This window comes from Saimiri boliviensis, chromosome 1 (assembly GCF_048565385.1).
Source record: "Saimiri boliviensis isolate mSaiBol1 chromosome 1, mSaiBol1.pri, whole genome shotgun sequence".
NCBI lineage: Eukaryota > Metazoa > Chordata > Mammalia > Primates > Cebidae > Saimiri > Saimiri boliviensis.
In genome coordinates this window covers 48,958,559-48,973,252 of record NC_133449.1, presented here as the reverse complement: position 1 = coordinate 48,973,252, position 14,694 = coordinate 48,958,559, and the positions used below count along the sequence as shown (strand labels likewise).

The following is a 14,694-nucleotide window of genomic DNA, read 5'->3' as shown; positions in this document are numbered from 1 at the left end:
GACCCTGTATAGCTTCTGATTCTCAAAGACAGTGGGAGGCCTGGGCGAGGTTGCTCACTGGTCGGGAGTAAGCAGGCCTGAAGATGCTAGTGGCTCTGGGCCTGCTCAGCTGCCCTGAAGGCTGCGGAGTCAACAACTCAACTGATTGCATCAGTCTACTGCCCTTACTAGCAGAGTAAGTTGGTTGCTTCCTGCCTCAGTCTGCCCATCTGTGAAGTGGAGATAATAGTGGTACCTATCTGGTAGGGTTGTTATGAAAGTCAAATGAGTGCCATGCCTGGCACAGAGTAAGTGGTACATGTTTATTAAATAAAGTAAAAAGGCTGAGAAGCTCTGGAGTAGACCCCTAACATGGTTTGGATCTGTGTCCTCACCCAAATTTCTAGTTCAGTTGTAATCTCCAGTGTTGAAGGTGGGGCCTGGTGGGAGGTGACTGGATCATAGGGGTGGATTTCTCATGAATTAGCATCAGCCCTTTGATGCTGTTCTCATGATAGTGAGTTTTCATGAGATCTGGTTGTTGAAAAGTGTGTAGCACCTCCCCGCTCCCTCTTGCTGCTGCTCCTGCATGTGGCACATCTGCTCCCCTTTTGCCTTCTGCCTTTATGGGAAGCTTTCTGAGGCCTCCCCAGAAGCTGAGCAGACGTCAGCACCATGCTTCCTGTACAACCTGCATAATTGTGAGCCAATTGAACTTCTTTATAAATTACCCAGTTCCAAGTATTTCTTTCTTTCTTTTTTTTTTTTTTTTTGAGGCAGAGTTTCGCTCTTGCTACCCAGGCTGGAGTGCAATGGCGCAATCTCGGCTCACCGCAACCTCCGCCTCCTGGGTTCAGGCAATTCTCCTGCCTCAGCCTCCTGAGTAGCTGGGATTACAGGCACGCGCCACCATGCCCAGCTAATTTTTTGTATTTTTAGTAGAGACGGGGTTTCACCATGTTGACCAGGATGGTCTCGATCTCTTGACCTCGTGATCCACCCGCCTCGGCCTCCCAAAGTGCTGGGATTACAGGTGTGAGCTGCCACGCTCGGCCTCCAAGTATTTCTTTCCTTTTTCTTTTTGTTTTTTTTTTTTTTGAGATGGAGTTTCACTCTTGTTGCCCAGGCTGGAGTGCAATGGCGCAATCTCGGCTCACCGCAACCTCCGCCTCCTAGGTTCAGGCAATTCTCCTGCCTCAGCCTCCTGAGTAGCTGGGATTACAGGCACGTGCCACCATGCTCAGCTAATTTTTTGTATTTTTAGTAGAGACGGGGTTTCACCATGTTGACCAGGATGGTCTTGATCTCTTGACCTAGTGATCCACCCGCCTCAGCCTCCCAAAGTGCTGGGATTACAGGCGTGAGCCACCGCACCCGGCCTCAAGTATTTCTTTAAAGCAATGCAAGAATGGACTAATATGACTCCCAAATCACATGCATAGAACCAACCAGAATCAGATGTTCTAAATTCTGGCTCCTCCGCTGTTTAGATGTGGGCCACAAGCAGATTATTCAATTTTTCTAAGCCTGGATTTCTTGGCTCATACATGACCATGGCATTTGTTACCCCTGTTATAATGACATAGATTAAATAGGATGGTTCACATAAAGTGCCCGAAACATAACAAGTACTCTACAAATGATGGCTATTACGAAGTGACAGAGCCAGGACGTGAGCTCAGCTGTGCCCTGCCCCACTGCCCACACCTACCTCCCATGAGCTACACCTACCAAATAGAAAAGTGCTTCACCTGCCAGATTCCCTTCTGCAGCTGATTTAAATCTTTCCACTTAGACTGTTTTTCAATCCTTTAATAATTTTTGTTCCTTATCTATAGATCCTGGGGTGGTATTTCCTTATCTCTAGAAAGCAATGCCAAGAATGGTCAGAGGATTTGCCCCAAGGGCCAGGCATTAAGGGAATTCCTTTGCAACTGCAAGGCTGCCGCTGAGCTGACGGCTGTCTTTCAAGGCTCAAGTAAGTTCAACATACCCTTCCTTATTCATATTTTATTAGGAAGCCATATCAGAAAATTAATCAGTTATGAAACTTTAAACATTAAATGAATCATTCTTATCAAATACATCAAGACCAGAAGCCAAGTCAAATATGGCATTTCATTTCACAAATATTTTTACATTTAAGTCATGAAAAAGAAAATAATTTAAAAACAACTCTGTACAAATGTTAATATCAAGGAACAGCTGAGTCTTAATTTTAAGATATGCAAATAAGTGAAATAAGTAATGTTTTATTAAAATATAATATCCTTGTCTTTTTCCACAATATACACATTTTTTCTCTTTAAATAAATATATATTATGTATTTTAATAATAGCTTAGTTGACAACATTCATCTGGTGCTTTGGGGTCATGGAGTTTTACGTGGTAAGGAAGACAAATACCGAAAACATCTGGTCCAATTGGATGAAGAATTGGCTTTATTTTTAGAATGTCTCCTCTCATCTCTCCTCACATCAGGACTTCTGAGCTTTCTGAGGAGTCGTCAGCAAACAAAAGTTCATCAGGCAGCGAGCTCCCCAAGGGCAGCGGGCTCAAGTGGGACCAGGAGACCCCATTCCTTACAAGTCTCTCCCCTGGAAAAACACTGTTCTTTTCAGCTGTGACTGCAGCAGAGGGGGCAGAAGTCAGATCTTCCCACTCATCACTGCCTCCATTCAGGATGTACCGTTCTTCGTGAGGTTTGCTGTCGTGAATTTCTGCTGTGACCACGCTGATGGCAGCGTGGGGAATGCAGGAGGCAATTATAGAGTCAGGGTCGATGTTCAAGTCCAGCGGAGCAAGCGCAGAGCCCTCGGCCAGGCCCTCACAGCTCTCCAGCCACTGTGTGTTGATGTAAATGACATCTGCTTGGTCTCGAATGTTGGGTAAACTTTCTAAGAGCTTTTCCAGCTGCAGCCTCAACTCTGAAAAGGTGGGGCGATCCAAGGGATCTGCTCTCCAGCAAGAGTACATTATTTCATATCTGAAAGTTAAAAAGAAGTGGATTATCTACCAGCATAGCACCCCATCTCTTTGTGCAATCCATGCCTTTGCTTTTGTAGAATATCACATTTTAATCAGCATTCATTCTACTTTTTATTAAAATTATTGAGACTTTTTTGGCAGCCTAATATTTACACAACTTTTGTAAATGTTCCATGGAAAGTGATTCTGTTTCTAGGAAAAGAGCACATATGTGGCAATTATATCTAATTTTGCAGATAAGGAGTATTTATGTCTGTTACTTTATAGTGGCTGACAAACTCTGGCCCACAGGCCAATCCCGGCCCACTATCTGCTTTGTAAATAAAGTTTTATTGGAACAGTTATCCTTATTTGTTTACATGTTGTTTATGTCTTCTTATGTCACAATGGCAGAGTTCAGCAGGTACTAAAAGGCCTGCAAAGCCAAAAATATTTGCTATTTGGCACTTTATAGGAAAAGTTTGCTGACCTCTATCCTATGCCATCAAACTGGGTTGTTCAGAACAGCTGAGTTGGCTGGGGCCCTGGGGCTAGGGCAGAGGGTAGTTGTGTACTGTGTATCACTTCATTTGGTCTTCTCAATAGCCCTGTCATTGTCACTTGTAATGAAGATGACAGTGGGCTCCGGGACATTACAGAACAAGCCATGGCCACATGGCTAGCCAGGGATTTAGATTCAGATTGGACAACTCCTGCATCCAAGTGCTCCTCATGACCCCTTCCACTTTGCTTCATAGAGGACAACTCACTTCTGGGTGGTTTTTTCTTCCCAGTGCCTCATATAGTTAAGAATTCCAGTGGAGGGACATTTAATGAAACACAGTAAGACAGATGACAATTAGGAGTCAATAGGCTGAGATAAAGAGTGAGTTATATCATCATTTCATTAAAAATGGTTTTTTTTCTTATAATTGATTGACCTGACATTTCAGGGCCAGGCATATTAATTGGCACACACACACACACACGTACACATATACACACATATATATATGCATATACGTACATATTTAAATGTATGTATACATTTCTTGAGACAGAGTCTCACTCTGTCACCCAGGCTGGAGTGCAATGGTGCACTCCTGGCTCACTGCAACCTCTGCCTCTGGGATTCAAGCGATTCTCCTGCCTCAGCCTCCCAAGTAGCTGGGATTACAGGTGTGCACCACCACGCGTGGCTAATATTTGTATTTTTAAGCAGAGACGGGCTTTTGCCATGTTTGTGAGGCTGGTCTCAAACCCCTGACCTCATGATCTGCCCGCCTCAGCCTCCGAAAGTGCTGGGATTACAGGCGCGAGCCACTGTGCCCCGCTATGTATTTTTTTTTTTTTTTTTTTAATAAGATGAAGTCTTGCTATGTTGCCCAGGCTGGTTGAGAACCCCTGAACTCCTGGGCTCAAGTGATCGTCTGCCTCAGCCTCCAGAGTAGCGGGAATTACAGGTGCATACCAGCACACCTAGGCATCATTTCAATTCTTTTCTGTTTTGAGAAACTGATATTCATATGTCATTGGATTAAAAAAAGACCCAAATTTAAATCATCTGACCCATGCAATAAGTTACTGGCATCTTATAAACAGAAATATGCAATTTCCATACTTACATTTAGCTACAGCCTACAGAACCTTTGGCTAATTCTACTAACAAGGTACTTCATACACAACACGCAGATCTTATTCATGTAGATGTATAATAACGTCTTTCATCTGTCCACTTTCCAGCCTTTATAAACACTTGCACATGCACCTGGAAGGTGGAGGCTGGCAAAGTGCCATGCGTATAAAGAACCTGATCCTGAACATAGGACACCTAGACAATGACATGGCACATTTCCCTGTCTCACAATCCTGGCTCGCACCTCAGGCTTACAGGGCCTTTTTTGTTTCGCTGTCTTACCTTATTTAGATGGTCACTTAGACTTGGCAGACAGTTTCTGTTTTTATTTTTGAGGTTTTCATGGCATAAATCAATTTGCATGACTCTGTTTGCCACAGAGCCTCAATTGTTTGCATCTGAGATGAGCTTTGAGCCATTCTGTTCTTAGGGACATAATCTCCTTTTCATTACTTCAGCAAGAGGCTGTGGTATTTAGCTTACTTTCATTTATTTCATGTCTTAGGGGAAAATGCTTAAATAATTTATCTTTATTTCCAACTAGAATAGTAGCAATTTTGAAACTCTTTTTCCTCTCATATTCAATACCTTATCAAATGTATAAAATATAAATGTGGCTTTTAAAGACATGGTGAACATGTAAACTGTCTAACCTACTCCCACAAATGGACAATTTCATAGTAGTAGACCAAGAAGATCAACAAAAAGCTCCCACCTGGTAAATAATAGGAAGGCCGTGATATTTAGTGATTTAAATTTTATAAAATTTTATGGATAGAAAGAAAAGTAAGTTTGGTAACTGCCTTTGTAAATGGTCATTTTTATTTTTCTGTTGAGATTTTATAAAAGATGTAACCATAAAGGTTGCCAGGGGCTGTGGGGAGGAGATAATGGGATTAGTTTAATGGTTAGAGTGTTTCAGTTTTACAATATAAGATGAGTTTTGGAGACAGATGGTAGTGACGATCATACAACAGTGTGAATATACTTCATGCCATTGAGCTATGCACACTGGTTAAGAGAGTACGTTTCATGTTAGGTATATTTTATCACAATTAAATACAAGGCCGGGTGCGGTGGCTTACGCCTGTAATCCCAGCACTTTGGGAGGCTGAGGCAGGTGGATCACCTGAGGTCAGGAGTTCAAGACCAGCCTGGCCAACATGGTGAAACCCTGTCTCTAAAAAATAAATAAATAAATATAATCATATACATTTACAAAATTTGTAAATTTATGGCTTTACTCATATTTTCAAGCTCTGAGGATGGCCGAGTGCAGGGCTACAAGTCTGCACAGGGAAATGATGCCCATCTCCTATCCGCTGTGCTTCCAGTGTGCTAGCCGGCACCTAGCCAGCTCTGTCACTCAGCCCACTGTGGCTCCCATCTTGTCCCTTTTCCAGATCTTGGATACCTCAAGTGGCGGTGGAGATATCAATAGGTAGAGGAGGGTTTCTGAGATGAAGAAAGGGGGTGTAAGCTGGGGTCCTTGGGGCAGACAAGCGGCAGGCAAGGGGCACGCTGGTTCTGTGCCAGCCAACATGCCAGGTCTTGGGTGTCAGGATGAATAAGAGTGTGAGGGCAATGCTAGGCTGGTCAGTTGTGTGAAGCGCGAGGGTGGTGCTGGGATGGGCATCAGGTGAGTCCTGGGGAGGAGCCCCTGAGTCCACACAACCACAGCTTCAAGGTGGCTGATGCAGGTAGAACGTGACCAGCAAGTGTCAGCTGTGTATGGCCTGATGGGCCCTAACTGTTTACTCCTCACTGCAGCCCCATGAAGAAAGAGATGCAGCCCCACTCACAGACAGGGCAGCTGAGGCCTGGAGAGGAGAGGGACTGACTGAAGTCACACCAACAGTCAGTGGCAGTGCCAGTCCATCTGACACAGGTCCCTTGCTCTCATCCGTGACCTCTACCTCTGTCACTAAGAAGTTACTGACCTTTCCCTCATGTTTACTATTTCAGCCATCATGTGAAACACTTTAGATTTGTTTCTTTGGTTTTTGTTGTTGTTGTTGTTGTTGTTGTTGTTTTTTTTTTTTTGAGACAGGATCTTGCTCTGTTGTCCATGCTGGAGTGTGGTGGCATGATCATAGCTCACTGCAGCCTTGACCTCCTAGGCTCCAATGATCCTCCTACCTCAGCCTCCTGAGTAGCTGGGACTACAGGCATGCCCCACAACACCCAGCTAATTTTTTTTTTTTTTGTAGAGACTGGGGTCTCACTATGTTACCCAGGCTGATTTCAAATTCCTAGCCTCAAGCAATTCTCCCGCCTTGGCCTCCCAAAGTGGCATGAGCCACTGCACTCAGCCTGAGTTCATTTTTCAAAGGAAACGTCTCAGAAATGGGAACGGAGGCCTCTTTGGGGAATGCTGTTGTTACCCAGCGTCTAGATTCGAGAGGAGACAGGGAAGAAAGCCAGGCTCGCGAGGGCCCCAGGGCCACAGCACAGCTAGCACACCCAGTGCACGGAGCACACAGGAGGCGGGGGTGGCAGGTTCACCCCTTTTCCCCCTGACTTCCCCAGCCACATGGCATGTGCTGACTCTGCTGCTTTGTCCCCTAAAATGCCTCACAGAAAACCGACTCAGCATTCCTTTGTTTTGGCTCTAAAAAAACCACAATGTGACACAGCTTAAACCTTGCTAAGACCCAACAGACCCAACTTAATCACCGCAAATGTCAACTTTTTTTGGTGTGCAAGGAAAGCTAAGAATGAAACTGCCACAAAACTCTTTCCATAGTCAATACTGTTTGACTGAAATGCTTCCTTATTTTCAGAAGCAGGCACTTCATAAACATGGCACTTTTTAAAACTACCATGAAACCCGAGAACTAATTTTATTAGCATTTCGGGATGTTTTAAAGGATTTACAGTGCTTGTTTCTCTTCTTTTTTTTTTTTTTTTTTTTTTTTTGAGACGGAGTTTCGCTCTTGTTACCCAGGCTGGAGTGCAATGGCACGATCTCGGCTCACCGCAACCTCCGCCTCCTGGGTTCAGGCAATTCTCCTGCCTCAGCCTCCTGAGTAGCTGGGATTATAGGCACGCGCCACCATGCCCAGCTAATTTTTTGTATTTTTAGTAGAGACGGGGTTTCGCCATGTTGACCAGGTTGGTCTCGATCTCTCGACCTTGTGATCCACCCGCCTCGGCCTCCCAAAGTGCTGGGATTACAGGCTTGAGCCACCGCGCCCGGCCTTGTTTCTCTTCTTAATGTTATACGTCTGCAACCACAATAACAACCGTCAATCACTGCCAACGGGACGAGGCTTGATTACAACAGTTGCCTTCTTTTTGGCTTAGAAGGGACCTGGGAGGCCTGCAGGCAAACAGACCCAGGCTCTCTCTCCCACGTGAGGCGCAGGACGTGTGTGTGTGTGAGTGAGTGTGTGTGTGTGTGTGTGTGTGGAGAGTGCTGCCCACATTTACCTGTGCCAGCCTGGCCATGGCACTCCAATGACAGAGCCAGTGCAGGCCCATGGTCCTGAAATGTTCTCGCTAAATATGGTGAGAATGCCCATTTCCAAGCCCGTGGCCCTTATTGTACAGGGAGGAGACTCACCATTAGGAAGGTACAAATCACTGTCACCGAGCTACCAGCAGTGCCACAAGAAATTATTTTAATAAGGTCAGCAAAGTGCTGGGGGGAGATTAATTGCCATGGCCACTCACATGGCCAGTTAGGAAGTAGAGCCTGGCCTATTGCCTCCAAGGCCTAGGTCTCTGCCTCATACTGCCCAGCCATGAAGACGGGGCCTTGCAGGATGGGATGTGTGTGCTGTGTGTGTGTGTCACAGCTGGTATTTCTTTCTCCTGTCTAAACACATGATCTCTCAGGGAATATTTTATTTTATTATTTTTTAATGAACACAGGGTCTTACTATGTCGCCCAGGCTGGTCTTGAACTCCTGGGCTCAAACAATCTTCCCTTTTTGGCCTCCCAAAGTGCTGGGATAACAGGCATAAGCTACTGCACCCAGTCCCAGGGAGCATTCTGAAACACAATTCTGGGCCCACTTTGTATCAAAAGCATCATAATTTCCAGGAACAGGGGCAAGGAATTGAATTGTTAGACTATCTGATGAGCAGCCTGATCTCAAAGTCACTGGTTTTGATTTCTGAGTTTCCTGATGAAGGGTACTACTGTGAGTGGAGTATATAAAATGCTATATAGAAAGAGAAGGATAACTGGACCCAAAGAAGGTGAGGGAATCATTCAAGCACCTTATGCACTATAAGGCAAACCTATTTATCTGTGGATACATTTCCTAGCGGTGTGTCAGGAATTTTAGGACAGGTGCCATTGCCTTGTCTTGACAGTGCCTGTCCTTCGAGGCTGAGGCCCTTTGGATGAGTGAGGCTCAGTGGGCTCACTGGAGACACCACACACTATCTTCCACATCAGGAATGGCTCTTGACCTGGGGTGTCTGTGGGTGCCACCCTCTGCCCATGCCCACCCTGCTTATAGCAGTCCCCTTCCCCTCCCACAGCTGTGTTTCCCAGGTCACTGCAGAGCCAAGTGGCTGCCCCATGCAGAGTATGCAAGGGACACAGAGAGGCCCACTCACAGTTCATCCAGGCAGTCCTCGGGTTGCTTCAGCCTGTGGCCATGGAGAAGGTAGTCATATATCTCATGGTTCTGGACCCCAGGATAGGGAGTCATTCCCCGCGTAGCTATTTCCCACATGGTCACGCCAAATGCCCACTGGGAACAAAGCAACAACAAGTTAGGATGCAAGCCTTTCCACCAAGCCTGAATGGACTTTTTCACTGGGAAAGGTCATTTCCTTAAACACTGATGATCGCACACAAAGCTGGCAATTATGTGTGAGACACACTACCCTCTCCCAATGCCGCAGTAACGTGGGGTAGGAGTGTCACACTTCCCCACTTCCACAAAAGCTGTTCTGGGAAATTTGACAGAGGCAGAACCAGCCTCATCACACATCTGCTTAATGCTCTCCTCCACTGTTGTTGTGAGGTTCCTTCTTTTCCTAATCTCGGGTCAAGGGCACGATTACACAGCACCTTTCATATAGCGTCTAGGTTCCAAGAGCCACTGGATGAACTCATTCAATTTAATGTGACTATGAAATATCCCAGTTGTGGGCAATGACTCATCCTTTGATAGCAAAAAAAAAAAAAAAAAAAAGGGAAGAAATTAAGGGCCTTTGCAAAGCACATGTCTTCTGAATGTCAGGATACTTCACATCTACCGTTCTACCTGAATTAAAGTATCTGGTAAGAAATAAAAGAGAGGTCTGAGCAAGCTCCCAATCCTCAGTTTATCAAAGAGTAAAATGTCTTGCCACACCAGCTGAAGTCATTTCTTTCAGCGTGCCCACATCTTTGCAACGCGGGGCCCCTGAATCATAGCTGTGTACATACCACATCACTTTTACTCGTGTAGACTCGGTCTGCGAGACTTTCTATGGCGATCCATTTAACAGGCATCTTAGCAATGCGGCCTTGGCGGTAGTAATCGCCACTATAAATCTTCTTAGAGAGGCCGAAGTCCGCAACACAAACAGTCATGTCATCTCGCAACCTACAGAGAGCAAGCTGTGTGTTCAGCAGTGTCAGAAGCAATGCCTCAAATTACTGGTCTGTAACAGACATAGGTGAAAACACTTAGGATAACTGACCAAAAGAACATAGAGACACCACCAGCCTGTGAGGATGCTGCTTTGGGACCAACGGCAGAGCAAGAGCAAAAGAAATGATGCAATCTTTTTTTTTTTTCTTTTTTGAGACTTTTGAGGTGACGTCTCACTCTGTCACCCAGGCTGGAGTGCAGTGGCACGATCTCGGCTCACCGCAACCTCCGCCTCCTGGGTTCAGGCAATTCTCCTGCCTCAGCCTCCTGAGTAGCTGGGATTACAGGCACGTGCCGCCATGCCCAGCTAATTTTTTGTATTTTTAGTAGAGACGGGGTTTCACCATGTTGACCAGGATGGTCTCGAACTCTTGACCTAGTGATCCACCCGCCTTGGCCTCCCAAAGTGCTGGGATTACAGGCTTGAGCCACCACACCTGGCCGATGACACTGACTTCTTACACTGAAAATCCCATGTCCTGAGAAACCCCTCAGGCCATACTAAACTGCAAAGCTGGTCACCCTACTTGTTGGGAAAACATGAAGGAAATACTAAGAGAAAAAGAGTTTTCATGATTCTCCCTCCATGGTTGAAAAATTATTTAAATAAAAACAATAACAAAACCAAAACCCCTTTAGAGTTTTCAAAAATGAGGTGAAAGGGGTAGGAGCCCTAGGGGCAGGGTTGGCCGGGAGGCATGAGGGGGCAGGCCCCATTGTCACAGCTCTGACCGAGAAAAACAAATGACAAAATGCATTGAAAGACCACTCCCTCTTCCTGCAATAAAAAATTTTAAATCAAGACATAGTTATTGTTTTTGAAGATTTACAGCAGACAATGCCTCTGCTGAAGCAGACGGAAGAAATGGGGGGAACTTAAGTCCACATTTCTTGTATAATGAAGCCATTGTCTGCTGTGAAAGGAAAGCTTCCATGTATTCAAAGTACAAAACTTCTTCCTAAGGAAGTGTCCTGAAAACTTAGGGCAAAGCCTTTATGATTTTCACTGCTGTCTTTATGATGAGGTGATGTACACATAATTCTAGGTCCAAAGCTAGCTGATGGCACGGGGAAGGATCACAAGGGTCACACGTCAAATTCCTACCTGAGTGAGAGAGTCAACTGGAGTCATAGGGGAAAGCTTTGGAAGCCAAGCAGACTCTCAGACGCAGAGGCAGTGAAAACGCCCAAACACCCAGCCGTATTTCCATCTACGGAGCAAGCCATACCATCCCCCTCTGACTACAGCTTCCTTCCCTATCTAAAGAGGAACAGGTCATCCTCCTAACTCTGCAAAGACCAAACGCCATGAGGTCCCAACCCTTCCAGGATGGCCAAGGACTCTTACATGCAGTTCCGAGCAGCTAAATCTCGATGAAGAAAATTCCTGTTGCTCAGATATTCCATTCCCAGGGCAATATCCACCATGAACTTCAATAGTGTCTGCAGAGGAATATGCTGGATGATAGAGGAAACAAGAAGAAAGACTATCTTTAAAAAGGAAAATTTGTAAGTGGTTTCCACCTGAGGGGGAAAGGATATTTCAATTAGTTGCAGTGTAGTAATGAAATAAGGAAACAAATCTTTTATTTCTGTATCACTAATATCACAAATAAGGTTTTAAAAAAGGAATTAAAAAAAAAAAACCCTTAAACTTCTTGGCAAACATATTCTCTTTTCAAATGTGATTCTCCCCAAACTATAGATTCAGCATAAGCTCCATCAGAATACAAATGACTTCCTTGTAGAAATGAATAAGCTGATCCTAAAAGTCATATGGAAACTCAAGGAACCAAAAATAACCAAAACAAGCTTGAATATGTACAAAGTTGGAATACTCAAGCTTACCAACTTAAAAACTTACTACAAAGCAACTATAATTAGGACAGTATGGTACTGGGATAAAAATAGGGATCAATGGGAGACAATTGAAAGTTTAAGAACAAACTGATATATGATCAACTGACTTTTAAGAAGGATGTCAAGACCACTGAGAATAAGGGAAAAATAGTCTTTTCAACAAATGTTTCTGAGACAAGTGAATGGCCACATGAAAACGAATGAAACTGAACTGCTACCTCAAACCATATACAGAAATTAAATCAAAAGTGAAATAAAGACCTAGATGTAAGGCCCCAAACTATAAAATTCTTAGAAGAAAGCATAAGGGCAAATCTTTGTGACTTTGGCTTAAGCAATGGTTTCTTAGCTTGAGACAATCTGCTTTGACTAAAACATGGATGTGTTCCCAGATCATTTGGTCTTTGCGCATTCTGATCCTGGCTGTGTGCTTCTCTTAATTTTCTTCTGTACTCCAACTACCATTCTTTTGAGGATATTCATGATGGCAGTGTGGATTTTTTTTGTTTTAACATGAAGTCTTGCTCTGTCATCCAGGCTGGAGTGGTACGGGGGCACGATCTCAGCTTACAGCAACCTCCACCTCCTGGGTTCAAGCAATTCTCCTGCCTCAGCCTCCCGAATATCTGGGATTACAGGCATGTACCACCATCCCTGGTTAATTTTTGTATTTTTAGTAGAGATAGGGTTTCACCATGTTGGCCAGGATGGCCTCAAACTCCTGACCTCAAAAGCATAAGCAATCTAAGGAAAAAAAGAAAACTGGATTTTGCCAAAATTAAAAATGTTTGTGTCTCAAAGAACACCATAAAGTGAAAAGGAACCCGTAAAATGAAGAAAATATTTACAAATCACCCATCTGATAGGAACCTGTATCTAGAATATATACAGAACTCAGGCTGGGTACGGTGGCTTATGACTGTAATCCCAGCACTTTGGGAGGCCGAGGCGGGTGGATCATCTGAGGTCAGGAGTGGATCATCTGAGGTCAGCCTGGCCAACATGGTGAAACCCTGTCTCTACTAAAAATACAAAATTTGACAGGCATGGTGGTGCATGCCTATAATCCAAGCTACTTGGGAGGCTGAGGCAGGAGAATCACCTGAACCCGGGAGGCAGAGGTTGCAGTGAACTGAGATTGCGCCATTGCACTCCATCCTGGGTGACAGAGCAAGACTCCATCTCAAGTAAAGAAACAAACAAACAAATAAAAACAGAATATATACAGAACTCTTACAGCCCAATAATAAAAAGATAGTCACATTAAAAATGGGTAAATGATCAGGTAGACATTTCTCTAGAGAAGACATACAAATGGCCAATAAGCACATAAAAATAAGCTCAATGTTATTAGTTATTAGAGAAATGCAAATCCAAATCATAGTCAGATACCACTTCACACCCACTGGAATGGCTGCAATTAAAAAGTCAGATAATAAGAAGTGTTGGTGAGGACATGGAGAAATTAGAACCCTCGTGTATTGCTGGTAAGAATGTAAACTGATATGGTTACATTAGAAAACTAGCTGGTAGTTTCTCAAAAAGTTAAACATTGAAGTTACCATATGACCCAGTAATTCTACAGTTAGTATAGACCCAAGAAAATTTAAAGCATACGTCAACACAAAATGTCTACCAAATATTCATAGAGCATTACTCATAAAAGCCCAGAAGTAAATAACCCAAGTGTCCATCAACAGATAAATAACTGTCACATGCTATACATGAATGAACCCTGAAAACATTATGCTAAGTAGAATAAGCTAGTCACAAAAGATTACAAATTTATATGATTCTAATTATATTAAATGTCTAAAATAGGCAGAGAGAGAGAGAGAGTAGTTTAGTGGTAGCTTAGGGCTGGGAAGAAGGAGGGTAAAAGGGATTAGGAGCTGACAGCTAAAGAATATGGGTCGATTTTGTTTTGTTTTTGTTTTTAGGTGATGAAAAGTGTCCTAAAATTGTTTGTAGTAATAGTTGCACAATTCTGTGACTATACTAAAAACCACTGAATCGGATAAATGGGAGAATTATATAATATTTGAATTATATGTCAATAAAGCTGTCATCTTAAAAAAAAAAAGAAAGAAAGCACTGTTCTAGGAAAAGAGAGAAGGGAGAAAGAAGAGACAAAAGATAGGCCTCTCTTTTGTCTCTGGAGACTGGTATGTGAGGATGTGATGTTGGAGAAGCTGCCAGTATCTTGTAACCATGTGGAGTGCTGGCTGCAGATGAACAGAGAAAGGTGGAACATTTTCGCACACTTGATGTTGAGGACAAAAATTGCCAACTCTGCAGCTGTGCTACCTCTGGGCTTTATTTCACGAGATCCCGTATCTCCGCTGAAAATCATTTTGAGTTGGTGAAGTCATCCCACTAGTTGCAGAACCTAAGCATTGACTCCAACTTATCCTTCCTGTTTTATCACCCCACCTCCTATCCTTCCGTTGCTTGGCTGTTGCCACGTGAGACACTCTGCTTTGACTAAAACATGGATGTGCTCCCAGATCCTTTGGTCTTTGCTCATTCTGATCCTGGCTGTGTGCTTCTCTTAATTTTCTTCTGTACTCCTCCTGCCACTGTTTTGAGGATATTCATGATGGCAGCGTGGAATTTTTTTTTTTTTTAACATGCAGCCTTACTCTGTCATC

The 14,694-nt window shown here is 43.9% G+C and overlaps 1 protein-coding gene across 2 annotated transcripts in view; it reads right to left on the bottom strand.

Annotated features, from left to right (window-relative positions):
- Positions 1-1,452: 1,452 nt before the first annotated feature.
- The window catches only part of MERTK (MER proto-oncogene, tyrosine kinase), a 134,917-nt gene continuing 121,675 nt past the window's right edge, over positions 1,453-14,694 (bottom strand). Inside the window, exons 16-19 of one of the 2 annotated variants that reach the window (XM_074397038.1) lie at positions 11,532-11,641; positions 9,976-10,135; positions 9,156-9,292; positions 1,453-2,966 (exon numbers count right to left, since the gene is read on the bottom strand). In XM_074397038.1, coding sequence (XP_074253139.1) covers positions 2,453-2,966; positions 9,156-9,292; positions 9,976-10,135; positions 11,532-11,641 — 921 coding nt within the window. In that variant the 3' untranslated portion in view covers positions 1,453-2,452. The remainder of the gene's footprint in view (positions 2,967-9,155; positions 9,293-9,975; positions 10,136-11,531; positions 11,642-14,694) is intronic. The other variant, XM_003942489.4, reaches the window with a different exon arrangement.